The 14,306-nt window shown below is 49.7% G+C and overlaps 1 protein-coding gene across 4 annotated transcripts in view; it reads right to left on the bottom strand.

Annotated features, from left to right (window-relative positions):
- DIAPH2 (diaphanous related formin 2) overlaps positions 1–14,306 on the bottom strand; it is a 1,874,941-nt gene that overhangs the window by 264,738 nt on the left and 1,595,897 nt on the right. For all 4 annotated transcript variants that reach the window (XM_069746079.1, XM_069746080.1, XM_069746081.1 and 1 more), the window contains one exon: positions 711–806. In XM_069746079.1, the coding sequence (XP_069602180.1) occupies positions 711–806 (96 nt within the window). The remainder of the gene's footprint in view (positions 1–710; positions 807–14,306) is intronic.

The following is a 14,306-nucleotide window of genomic DNA, read 5'->3' as shown; positions in this document are numbered from 1 at the left end:
ACACTGAGAGGACAATGCTGGTGTCACACTGAGAGGACAATGTCGATGTCAGACCGAGGGGACAATGCTGGTGTCACACTGAGAGGACAATGCCGATGTCAGACCGAGGGGACAATGCCGGTGTCAGACCGAGGGGACAATGCTGGTGTCAGACTGAGGGGACAATGCCGGTGTCACACTGAGGGGACAATGCCGGTGTCACACTGAGAGGACAATGCCGGTGTCAGACCGAGGGGACAATGCCGGTGTCACACCGAGGGGACAATGCCGGTGTCACACCGAGGGGACAATGCCGATGTCAGACCGAGGGGACAATGCCGGTGTCAGACTGAGGGGACAATGCCGGTGTCACACTGAGGGGACAATGCCGGTGTCACACTGAGAGGACAATGCCGGTGTCAGACCGAGGGGACAATGCCGGTGTCACACCGAGGGGACAATGCCGGTGTCACACCGAGGGGACAATGCCGGAGATACACCGAGGGGACAATGCCGGTGTCAGACCTAGGGGACAATGCCAGAGTCACGCTGAGGGGACAATGCCGGTGTCACCCTGGGGGGACAATGCCGGTGTCACACCGAGGAGACAATGCCAGAGTCACGCCGATGGGACAATGCCGGAGATCCACCGAGGGGACAATGCCGGTGTCACACAGAGGACAATGCCGGTGTAAGACTGAGTGGACAATGCTGAATTAGACGTCACTTACCATTGGCTTTGGGAGTTCGTTTTCTGCGGTCTCTGAACGCCGCGCCTGACTGTAAGGCCTCGAGCAGACTATCCATAACTCCTGTCTCGTCGCCCTCTGTGAAGGGGAAAAGACAAAGTGAAATTAATCTCAACGCAATTAAACTTGGACAATAAAAGTCAGTAAATAGTCACATTTTCATAAAAGCCTGGAATTAAAGCCATACATCAGCGGTAACGTTCTGAGCGCTGTCAGTCTGCCTTCGACCACACACCGCGCTTATTTATGAGACACATTAAACAAAACTCACTTTTCATCCCGCTGATTTCCCAATATAACGGCCTCGTCTACCGTAATATTAACAATGTGTTGGGGGTTCATAGAAACAAAACTAATAAGTCGTGGCTGATTCTCCCTCTAAGTGGCCCCTGAAGAAGCCCCTGACCTAGAAACCACGGCCTAAATTATCACAATCATTCTTGACCTATCATAGGATGAGCTCCAGTTAACTTTAAGGACATGTCGGGGGCAGGGCAGGAGCGCTGCTCTGAGGGATTATTCCACTTTATCTCTGTACCCAGAACTCTCCCAATGGTGAATTCCCTTGTGGTCAGAATGCTGCGGATTCTTGTAGCAGAAAAAAAGGCAAGAAATTCGCAGCGACGGAACCTGAGCATTGCAAAATCCGTAAAGACACAAGTAGAATAGTCCAGGAGATCCGCAGCTCTGGTCCATAAACGCAGCCGATTTCTGCCGTCACCTGGGGATGGCGGTCAGGCAAGTGTCGTTTACAGCCGGGAATCCACAAGAATTGCACAACTGTCTGTGGGAAATGACCCGAGGGAAGATTTACTGACAATGGATTTATCATTACTTGGCTGCTGGGAGACATATCTTATTAAGAGCATATAATGATAAAATCTGCAACATTGTCTCGTTACCACATCCCCTCCTCTTCCTCTCCTGTAAGCGCCATTTCCACATTCCCTCTGACAGAAGTGAAGCTCACCCCCCACCCTGTGACAAACGGCATAAAGGGGGCTGTCCGTTCAGCTCAGGTACTAGCTATGATGGAGAAGGGGGCTGGCTTAGGTAATAGACTTGAAGTTCCTTTTTCCCATTCATTTTGACACAGGCGGCACACATCCCACACCCTGCCTGTGCTAAAGGGTATGAAGGGGTCCAGCTCAGATCATTAGATCAGACACCCCTCTTCTCTCAGTGATAATGTGGCCGATGCAGCCAATGAACTGAGGCTAATATGGCACATGGGTATCATGGAGAAGCTTGGAACCGCCGATGTCAGTCATCGAGGAGCGCTGCTCTGTAGCAGACGTCCATGTGTCCTGTACGACCACAATTTAACACTACATTTCCCTCACAGACAATATCTGATAGCATGGCGCTGTCAGAAAGCCTGAGCCTCCTGGTGGCTGCTGGGACCAGATGCGAGGTCACACCTCAGATAAAGATAATAGTGATGGGCGAACCAGAGCAGTAAAGTTTGAGGTCAGTACCAAACACCTACCTCCAACAGGGACTTCTCCAGAAAGTTGGTGCTATGATATGGGTTCGACCCCCCGAACATCAGGTGTTTCCCACACTGTCATCTGTGTGACACCGTGAACAACACCAGCGGCTCTGATCGGCAGTAAGATCATTACCGCTGAGCAGAGAACTGCACTTCATTTGACAGCCAACAGCTGTGACCAGCGGTAAAAAGTTGACCTCCGATCACGGAGGGGTCGGCTGATGTGAGTACTACTTCCATCAGCCTATGCCTGCTTTCGCTATTTACAGAAAACACAGGCGCTGCTGATTATTATTATTTTTATTCATTTTTATAGCGCCATTTATTCCATGGTGCTTTACATGTGAACGGGGCAAATCTAGACAAGTACAATAAACATGAGTAAAACAAGGCACACACAAGTACAGGAGGAGAGAGGACCCTGCCCGCGAGGGCTCACAGTCTACAGGGGATGGGTGAGGATTCACTAGGTGAAGGTAGAGCTGGTCATGTGGAGGTTCAGTATACTGGGGATGGCTGTAGGCTTGTCGGAAGAGGTGGGTCTTCAGGTTCCTTTTGAAGGTTTCCGTGGTAGGTGAGAGCCTGATGTGTTGGGGTAGAGAGTTCCAGAGTATAGGGGAAGCACGGGAGAAGTCTTGGATGCGGTTGTGGGAGGAAGAGATGAGAGGGGAGTAGAGAAGGAGATTATGAGATGATTGAAGGTTGCATGCAGGTAGGTAACGGGAGACCATGTCACAGATGTATGGAGGAGTCAGGTTGTGGATGGCTTTGTATGTCATTGTTAGTGTTTTGAACTGTAGCCTCTGGGCAATAGGAAGCCAGTGAAGAGCTTGACATAGGGGAGAGGCTGGGGAGTAACGGGGAGACAGGTGGATTAGTCGGACAGCAGAGTTTAGGATGGATTGGAGTGGTGCCAGAGTGCTAAAGGGGAGGCCAGAGAGTAGGAGGTTGCAGTAGTCGAGGCAGGAGATGATAAGGGCATGTACTAGTGTTTTTGTGGTTTCATGGTCAAGGGATGCACGGAACCGGGAAATGTTTTTGAGTTGGAATCGGCAAGAGGAGGCAAGGGCTTGGGTATGTGGCTTGAAAGAGAGGGTAGAGTCAAGGATCACCCCGAGGCACCGAGCATGCGGGACCGGGGAAAGTGAGCAGCCATTGACATTGATGGATAGGTCGGGTGGAGGGGTAGAGTGAGATGGGGGAAAGATGAATTCTGTTTTGTCCATGTTCAGTTTTAGAATACGAGCAGAAAAGAAGGATGAAATAGCAGACAGACATTGTGGGATTTTGGTCAGTAAGGAAGCGAGGTTGGGTCCAGATGGGTAGATCTGCGTGTCATCAGCGTAGAGATTATATTGTAAACCGTGGGATTCTATGAGCTGTCCCAGGTCGAAGGGGTAGATGGAGAAGAGTAGGGGTCCTAGAACTGAGCCTTGGGGAACACCGGCAGGGGGCGAGATGAGGAGGTGGTGTGGGAGAGGGAGACACTGAATGTCCGGTCTGTTAGGTATGATGAGATCCAGGATAGGGCCAAGTCTGTGACGCCAAGGGATGAGAGGGTCTGTAACAGGAGGGAGTGGTCCACAATGTCAAAAGTAGAAGTCAAGTCCAGGAGAAGGAGTAGTGTCACTTGCTCTTGGCGGTTAGTAGGTCATTGCTCACTTTAGTTAGGGCAGTTTCAGTTGAGTGATGTGTTCGGAAGCCAAATTGTAACCGGTCAAAGAGGGAGCAGGAGGTGAGGTGGGAGGACAGTTCAAGATGGACATGCTATTCCAGTAGTTTTGAGGCATAAGGGAGAAGGGATATCGGGCGATAGCTGGACACAGATGATGGGTCGAGGGAGGGTTTTTTGAGGATAGGTGTGATTGATGCGTGTTTGAAGGATGAGGGGAAGACACCGTTTGTAAGTGAGAGGTTGAAGAGTTGTGTTAGGGTTGGGATGAAGACTTTTGCGAGGTTAGGGATGAGGTGGGACGGGAGCGAGTCACGGGTGCAAGTGGTGAGATGTGATCTTGATAGAAGGATGGAGAGCTGATCATCTGTCATGGTGGAGAAGCTGGCTTTGGAACAGGGCTGAGAAGTCAAGAGGAGGGGCATTGGGGGTTGCGGGCCAAAGCTTTGTCTGATGTTATCTATCTTCTGCTTAAAGAAAGAGGCAAATTCTTCAGCTGAAATGAGAGGGGAGGGAGGAGATGCTGGGGGACGGAGTAGAGAATTGAAAGTGTTGAAGAGCTGTTTAGGGTTGTGAGTCAGGGAGGATATGAGAGATGAGAAGTAAGTTTGTTTTGTGGCAGTGAGCGCAGACTTGAAGCTGGCGAGGGACTGCTTGTATGCAGTGAAGTGCTCAGCAGAACGAGATCTCTTCCATCGCCGTTCAGCGATCCTGGAAGCCCGTCTCAGTTCTTTGGTCAGGCTGGTCAGCCAGGGCTGCCTGTTGATTCTACGAGTTTTGCTATGCATGAGTGGGGCGGCTGAGTCGAGTGTTGCTGTTATTGTGGTGTTATTAAAAGAGGCAGCAGCATCTGTGTCATGGAAGGAAGCTATGTCTGTAAGAGGGAGAAGGGACTCCCTCTTACAGACATAGTAAATTGAGGTGTTTGAGATTTCTGCAAGGGTGAGTGAGTTTGTGGAGTGGAGGTTGCGCGCTAGGAGGGGAGAGAGAAGAAAATGTCAGTAGGTTGTGGTCAGACAGGGGGAGGGGTGAGTTAGTGAGATTAGTAAGGGAACAGAGGCGGGTGAAGATGAGGTCCAATGTGTGGCCATCTTTATGGGTAGCTGCAGATGACCATTGAGTGAGACCAAAGGAGACAGTGAGCGATAAAGTTTAGAGGTGGCTGAGGTGGAAGTGTCAATGGGGATATTGAAGTCACCCATGATGATAGTGGGGATGTCCGCTGAGAGAAAATGAAGTAGCCTGGATGAGAGTATTCATAAGCCTGCATTATAAGCAAGTTAAAAAAAAATGACGTTGGATCTTCAACCCGTCAGCTTTATCATGGCTGGTTATCAAGAACCTCATTGACCTGCAGTAACCTTGATGACATCACCACTAGTCATTGAGGCTGCGCTCGCAACAGCTCATTCTCCCATGGTTTTCAGCCTGGACGGTCACATCTTGGCACTGTCCAGGTTGAAAACCAATTATCACAGACATGGATTACGGTGTGGGACAGTATGTCAAGTGACAGGTGAGAGATATGGTGTTTTTTTATTTTTGTTTTTTTTTAAAGGGAAGCAGGATGGAATGGGCGTTAGGTAAGTATTTTTGCTGTTTATTATTTTCTATTTTTTACAGGGGACGAGGGCTTCAATGGAATGAGTGTAAGGTGAGTATAACTGTGTTTGGTTTTAAATACATTTGTAAAACCGTGTATGTTTTTATATTAAATAAAGGACTTTATTCTGGGTATGTGTTGATATACAATCTGACTATGGGGTTAGTAATGGATAGAAGTCATAGGCATCTTTCCATTACTAAGCCGTGGGCTTGATGTCCCTGGACAAAACAAAGGTGACATCAACCCCACAGATATGAACCAAACTGACCACCGTTACAGGGCAAGTGGGAAGAGCCGGGCAAAGATTCAGAATTCTAAAAGATGCACAGCTGCTATTTTTAGGCTGGGGTGGGTGAGCAATATTAATAGCCCCTTACCAGCCTCAGAATATCAGCCCCCAGCTGTCTGCTTTAGCTTGGCTGTTGTCAAAAATGAGGGGACCCCAAACTATTTTTCAAAGCTATTTAGCTAAATAACCCCTCTATTCTTGATAACCAGCCTTACTGAACCTGACAGCTGAGGATTGCAGCCCGCAGCTATCAGTCTTGCCTGGCTGGTTATCAAAAATAGAAACACCCCACGTAATTTTTTTGCTAAATGTATTTATTTGTACCACAGGCAGTGGCTGGTGAATACTCCTATCAGCGGCGCCTGCTCTTGCGGTTATTAACGGCAGCAGGTGTACGCTGATGAGAGTAGTACTCTCTCATCATCCGAAGCCTCTGTTACCAGAGTTAAACTTTTTAAATCTGGTCTCAGTTACTTGCTCACCCCATCATCTGACAGCGTGGTAACCACAGCTCTCTGATCACCGGTAACAATCTTACCGCCAATCAGAGGCAGATGAAAGCATGGCAAACAATCGATGTTCTGGTTCTCCATTCATCTGAATGGGGTCCGGCTCGGGATCAGGTACTATTCTGGCACCAGAACAGAACTTTTTTGTAAATGTTTGGCTGTATCCGAACATCCAAGGGTTTGCCCATCACTGATAATAAACAATCAACCAATCAAAAGGGTGAAATCAGAAAATACATTGTAACCAGCTGATTTCTATTCACTCTTTATGAGCCAGTTTCAGCAGTGATAAAACTTGATATTTTTAGCCCAGATGACTGATAACAGATGTGAGATGTGGTGCGGATCAGCCCCACCACAGTCAGCCCCACCACAGTCAGCCCCACCACAGTCAGCCCCTCCACAGTCAGCCCCTCCACAGTCAGCCCCTCCACAGTCAGCCCCTCCACAGTCAGCCCCTCCACAGTCAGTCCCTCCACAGTCAGTCCCTCCACAGTCAGCCCCTCCACAGTCAGCCCCACCACAGTCAGCCCCACCACAGTCAGTCCCACCACAGTCAGTCCCTCCACAGTCAGCCCCTCCACAGTCAGCCCCTCCACAGTCAGCCCCTCCACAGTCAGTCCCACCACAGTCAGTCCCTCCACAGTCAGCCCCTCCACAGTCAGCCCCACTACAGTCAGTCCCTCCACAGTCAGTCCCTCCACAGTCAGCCCCTCCACAGTCAGCCCCTCCAGTCAGTCCCACCACAGTCAGTCCCTCCACAGTCAGTCCCTCCACAGTCAGTCCCACCACAGTCAGCCCCTCCACAGTCAGCCCCACCACAGTCAGCCCCACCACAGTCAGCCCCACCAGTCAGTCCCACCACAGTCAGCCCCTCCACAGTCAGTCCCTCCACAGTCAGTCCCTCCACAGTCAGTCCCTCCACAGTCAGCCCCTCCACAGTCAGTCTCCACACAGTCAGTCCCACCACAGTCAGCCCCTCCACAGTCAGTCCCACCACAGTCAGCCCCACCACAGTCAGTCCCTCCACAGTCAGTCCCTCCACAGTCAGTCCCTCCACAGTCAGTCCCTCCACAGTCAGCCCCACCACAGTCAGCCCCACCACAGTCAGCCCCACCACAGTCAGTCCCTCCACAGTCAGTCCCACCACAGTCAGTCCCTCCACAGTCAGCCCCTCCACAGTCAGCCCCTCCACAGTCAGCCCCTCCACAGTCAGTCCCACCACAGTCAGTCCCACCACAGTCAGTCCCACCACAGTCAGCCCCTCCACAGTCAGTCCCACCACAGTCAGCCCCACCACAGTCAGTCCCACCACAGTCAGCCCCACCACAGTCAGTCCCTCCACAGTCAACCCCACCACAGTCAGCCCCACCACAGTCAGCCCCTCCTGTTATGAAAGGCAATTCAGTACCACAATGGACATAGCGGTCAGAGCACATACAGTGATCTGACAATAACCCAAAATCATAGAATGAGCTCTGAGACGTGGGAACTCTGCAGACCGCAATCCCTAATCCTCTCCAAACAACACTAGAGGCAGCCGTGGATTGCGCCTAACTCTGCCTATGCAACTCGGCACAGCCTGAGAAACTAACTAGCCTGAAGATAGAAAAATAAGCCTACCTTGCCTCAGAGAAATACCCCAAAGGAAAAGGCAGCCCCCCACATATAATGACTGTGAGTTAAGATGAAAAGACAAACGTAGAGATGAAATAGATTCAGCAAAGTGAGGCCCGACTTTCTTAACAGAGCGAGGATAGAAAAGGTAACTTTGCGGTCTACACAAAACCCTAAATAAAACCACGAAAAGGGGGCAAAAAGACCCTCCGTACCGAACTAACGGCACGGAGGTACACCCTTTGCGTCCCAGAGCTTCCAGCAACAAATTAGACAAGCTGGACAGAAAAAATAGCAAACAAATAGCAAAGAAGAACTTAGCTATGCAGAGCAGCAGGCCACAGGAATGATCCAGGGAAAAGCAAGTCCAACACTGGAACATTGACAGGAAGCCAGGATCAAAGCATTAGGTGGAGTTAAGTAGAGAAGCACCTAACGACCTCACCAGATCACCTGAGGGAGGAAACTCAGAAGCCGCAGTACCACTTCCCTCCACCAACAAAAGCTCACAGAGAGAATCAGCCGAAGTACCACTTGTGACCAAAGGAGGAAGCTCTGCCACAGAATTCACAACAGTACCCCCCCCCCTTGAGGAGGGGTCACCGAACCCTCACCAGAGCCCCCAGGCCGACCAGGATGAGCCACATGAAAGGCACGAACAAGATCGGGAGCATGGACATCAGAGGCAAAAACCCAGGAATTATCTTCCTGAGCATAACCCTTCCATTTAACCAGATACTGGAGTTTCCGTCTAGAAACACGAGAATCCAAAATCTTCTCCACAATATACTCCAATTCCCCCTCCACCAAAACCGGGGCAGGAGGATCAACAGATGGAACCATAGGTGCCACGTATCTCCGCAACAATGACCTATGGAATACGTTATGTATGGAAAAATAATCTGGAAGGGTCAGACGAAAAGACACAGGATTAAGAACCTCAGAAATCCTATACGGACCAATGAAACGAGGTTTAAACTTAGGAGAGGAAACCTTCATAGGAATATGACGAGAAGATAACCAAACCAGATCCCCAACACGAAGTCGGGGACCCACACGGCGTCTGCGATTAGCAAAACGTTGAGCCTTCTCCTGGGACAAGGTCAAATTGTCCACTACATGAGTCCAAATCTGCTGCAACCTGTCCACCACAGTATCCACACCAGGACAGTCCGAAGACTCAACCTGTCCTGAAGAGAAACGAGGATGGAACCCAGAATTGCAGAAAAATGGCGAAACCAAGGTAGCCGAGCTGGCCCGATTATTAAGGGCGAACTCAGCCAAAGGCAAAAAGGACACCCAGTCATCCTGATCGGCAGAAACAAAGCATCTCAGATATGTTTCCAAGGTCTGATTGGTTCGTTCGGTCTGGCCATTAGTCTGAGGATGGAAAGCCGAGGAAAAAGACAAGTCAATGCCCATCCTACCACAAAAGGCTCGCCAAAACCTTGAAACAAACTGGGAACCTCTGTCAGAAACGATATTCTCTGGAATGCCATGTAAACGAACCACATGCTGGAAGAACAATGGCACCAAATCAGAGGAGGAAGGCAATTTAGACAAGGGTACCAGATGGACCATCTTAGAAAAGCGATCACAGACCACCCAAATGACTGACATCTTTTGAGAAACGGGAAGATCTGAAATAAAATCCATAGAGATATGTGTCCAAGGCCTCTTCGGGACCGGCAAGGGCAAAAGCAACCCACTGGCACGAGAACAGCAGGGCTTAGCCAAAGCACAAATCCCACAGGACTGCACAAAAGCACGCACATCCCGCGACAGAGACGGCCACCAAAAGGATCTAGCCACTAACTCTCTGGTACCAAAGATTCCAGGATGACCAGCCAACACCGAACAATGAACCTCAGAGATAACTTTATTGGTCCACCTATCAGGGACAAACAGTCTCTCCGCTGGACAACGATCCGGTTTATTAGCCTGAAATTTTTGCAGCACCCGCCGCAAATCAGGGGAGATGGCAGACACAATTACTCCTTCCTTGAGGATACCCGCCGGCTCAGACAAACCCGGAGAGTCGGGCACAAAACTCCTAGACAGAGCATCCGCCTTCACATTTTTAGAGCCCGGAAGGTACGAAATCACAAAGTCAAAACGGGCAAAAAACAGCGACCAACGAGCCTGTCTAGGATTCAACCGCTTAGCAGACTCAAGATAAGTCAAGTTCTTATGATCAGTCAATACCACCACGCGATGCTTAGCTCCTTCAAGCCAATGACGCCACTCCTCGAATGCCCACTTCATGGCCAGCAACTCTCGGTTGCTCATATCATAATTTCGCTCAGCAGGCAAAAACTTCCTGGAAAAAAAAGCGCATGGTTTCATCACTGAGCAATCAGAAGCTCTCTGCGACAAAACAGCCCCTGCTCCAATCTCAGAAGCATCAACCTCGACCTGGAACGGAAGAGAAACTTCTGGTTGACACAACACAGGGGCAGAAGAAAAACGACGCTTCAACTCTTGAAAAGCTTCCACAGCAGCAGAAGACCAATTGACCAAATCAGCACCCTTCTTGGTCAAATCGGTCAATGGTTTGGCAATACTAGAAAAATTGCAGATGAAGCGATGATAAAAATTAGCAAAGCCCAGGAACTTTTGCAGACTTTTCAGAGATGTCGGCTGAGTCCAATCATGGATGGCTTGGACCTTAACAGGATCCATCTCGATAGTAGAAGGGGAAAAGATGAACCCCAAAAATGAAACCTGCACACCAAAGAGACACTTTGATCCCTTCACAAACAAAGAATTAGCACGCAGGACCTGAAAAACTGTTCTGACCTGCTTCACATGAGACTCCCAATCATCCGAGAAGATCAAAATGTCATCCAAGTACACAATTAGGAATTTATCCAGGTACTCTCGGAAGATGTCATGCATAAAGGACTGAAACACTGATGGAGCATTGGCAAGTCCGAATGGCATTACTAGATACTCAAAATGACCCTCGGGCGTATTAAATGCAGTTTTCCATTCATCTCCTTGCCTGATTCGCACCAGATTATACGCACCACGAAGATCTATCTTGGTGAACCAACTAGCCCCCTTAATCCGAGCAAACAAATCAGATAACAATGGCAAGGGGTACTGAAATTTAACCGTGATCTTATTTAGAAGGCGGTAATCTATACAAGGTCTCAGCGAACCATCCTTCTTGGCTACAAAAAAGAACCCTGCTCCTAATGGTGACGATGACGGGCGAATATGCCCCTTCTCCAAGGACTCCTTCACATAACTGCGCATAGCGGCGTGCTCAGGCAGGGATAAATTAAACAGTCGACCTTTTGGGAATTTACTACCAGGAATCAAATTGATAGCACAATCACAATCCCTATGCGGAGGTAGGGTATCGGACTTGGGCTCATCAAATACATCCCGGTAATCAGACAAGAACTCTGGAACCTCAGAAGGGGTGGATGACGAAATTGACAGAAATGGAACATCACCATGTACCCCCTGACAACCCCAGCTGGACACCGACATGGATTTCCAATCTAATACTGGATTATGGGCTTGTAGCCATGGCAACCCCAACACGACCACATCATGCAGATTATGCAACACCAGAAAGCGAATAACCTCCTGATGTGCAGGAGCCATGCACATGGTCAGCTGGGTTCAGTATTGAGGCTTATTCTTGGCCAAAGGCGTAGCATCAATTCCTCTCAATGGAATAGGACACTGCAAGGGCTCCAAGAAAAACCCACAACGCCTAGCATACTCCAAGTCCATCAAATTCAGGGCAGCGCCTGAATCCACAAATGCCATGACAGAATACGATGACAAAGAACAGATCAAGGTAACGGACAGAAGAAATTTTGACTGTACCGTACCAATGGTGGCAGACCTAGCGAACCGCTTAGTGCGCTTAGGACAATCAGAGATGGCATGAGTGGAATCACCATAGTAGAAACACAGCCCATTCAGACGTCTGTGTTCTTGCCGTTTAACTTTGGTCAAAGTCCTATCGCACTGCATAGGCTCAGGTTTAAGCTCAGGTAATACCGCCAAATGGTGCACAGATTTACGCTCACACAAGCGTCGACCGATCTGAATGGCCAAAGACATAGACTCATTCAAACCAGCAGGCATAGGAAATCCCACCATGACATCCTTAAGGGCTTCAGAGAGACCCTTTCTGAACATAGCTGCCAGCGCACCTTCATTCCATTGAGTGAGCACGGACCACTTTCTAAATTTCTGACAATATACCTCTATCTCATCCTGACCCTGACACAGAGCCAGCAAATTTTTCTCAGCCTGATCCACTGAATTAGGTTCATCGTACAGCAATCCGAGCGCCAGGAAAAACGCATCGATATTACTCAATGCAGGATCTCCTGGCGCAAGAGAAAATGCCCAGTCCTGAGGGTCGCCGCGCAAAAAAGAAATAATAATCAAAACCTGTTGAACTGGATCACCAGAGGAGCGAGGTTTCAAGGCCAGAAATAATTTACAATTATTTTTGAAACTCAGAAACTTAGTTCTATCTTCAAAAAACAAATCAGGAATAGGAATTCTTGGTTCTAACATAGATTTCTGATCAATAGTGTCTTGAATCTTTTGTACTCTTGCCGAGAGCTGATCCACAAATGAAGACAGACTTCTAATGTCCATCGCTACACCTGTGTCCTGAACCACCCAAATGTCTAGGGGAAAAAAAAGGCAAAACACAGTGCAAAGAAAAAAAAATGGTCTCAGAACTTCTTTTTTCCCTCTATTGAGAATCATTAGTACTTTGGGCTTCCTGTACTGTTATGAAAGGCAATTCAGTACCACAATGGACATAGCGGTCAGAGCACATACAGTGATCTGACAATAACCCAAAATCATAGAACGAGCTCTGAGACGTGGGAACTCTGCAGACCGCAATCCCTAATCCTCTCCAAACAACACTAGAGGCAGCCGTGGATTGCGCCTAACTCTGCCTATGCAACTCGGCACAGCCTGAGAAACTAACTAGCCTGAAGATAGAATAATAAGCCTACCTTGCCTCAGAGAAATACCCCAAAGGAAAAGGCAGCCCCCCACATATAATGACTGTGAGTTAAGATGAAAAGACAAACGTAGACATGAAATAGATTCAGCAAAGTGAGGCCCGACTTTCTTAACAGAGCGAGGATAGAAAAGGTAACTTTGCGGTCTACACAAAACCCTAAAGAAAACCACGCAAAGGGGGCAAAAAGACCCTCCGTACCGAACTAACGGCACGGAGGTACACCCTTTGCGTCCCAGAGCTTCCAGCAACAAATTAGACAAGCTGGACAGAAAAAATAGCAAACAAATAGCAAAGAAGAACTTAGCTATGCAGAGCAGCAGGCCACAGGAATGATCCAGGGAAAAGCAAGTCCAACACTGGAACATTGACAGGAAGCCAGGATCAAAGCATTAGGTGGAGTTAAGTAGAGAAGCACCTAACGACCTCACCAGATCACCTGAGGGAGGAAACTCAGAAGCCGCAGTACCACTTCCCTCCACCAACAGAAGCTCACAGAGAGAATCAGCCGAAGTACCACTTGTGACCAAAGGAGGAAGCTCTGCCACAGAATTCACAACACCCTCCACAGTCAGTCCCACCACAGTCAACCCCACCACAGTCAGCCCCACCACAGTCAGTCCCTCCACAGTCAGTCCCTCCACAGTCAGTCCCTCCACAGTCAGTCCCTCCACAGTCAGCCCCACCACAGTCAGTCCCTCCACAGTCAGTCCCTCCACAGTCAGCCCCTCCACAGTCAGTCCCACCACAGTCAGCCCCTCCACAGTCAGTCCCACCACAGTCAGTCCCTCCACAGTCAGCCCCTCCACAGTCAGTCCCACCACAGTCAGTCCCTCCACAGTCAACCCCACCACAGTCAGCCCCACCACAGTCAGCCCCTCCACAGTCAGTCCCACTACAGTCAACCCCACCACAGTCAGTCCCTCCACAGTCAGTCCCTCCACAGTCAGTCCCTCCACAGTCAGCCCCACCACGGTCAGCCCCACCACGGTCAGTCCCTCCACGGTCAGTCCCTCCACAGTCAGCCCCTCCACAGTCAGCCCCTCCACAGTCAGCCCCTCCACAGTCAGTCCCTCCACAGTCAGTCCCTCCACAGTCAGCCCCACCACAGTCAGCCCCTCCACAGTCAGCCCCTCCACAGTCAGTCCCTCCACAGTCAGTCCCTCCACAGTCAGCCCCACCACAGTCAGTCCCTCCACAGTCAGTCCCTCCACAGTCAGTCCCACCACAGTCAGTCCCTCCACAGTCAGTCCCTCCACAGTCAGCCCCACCACAGTCAGCCCCACCACAGTCAGCCCCTCCACAGTCAGTCCCACCACAGTCAGTCCCTCCACAGTCAGTCCCACCACAGTCAGTCCCTCCACAGTCAGTCCCTCCAC

This window comes from Ranitomeya imitator, chromosome 2 (genome assembly GCF_032444005.1).
Source record: "Ranitomeya imitator isolate aRanImi1 chromosome 2, aRanImi1.pri, whole genome shotgun sequence".
Lineage (NCBI taxonomy): Eukaryota > Metazoa > Chordata > Amphibia > Anura > Dendrobatidae > Ranitomeya > Ranitomeya imitator.
Note: the sequence above shows the minus strand (reverse complement) of the source record. Positions and strands in the feature narration are given on the sequence as shown.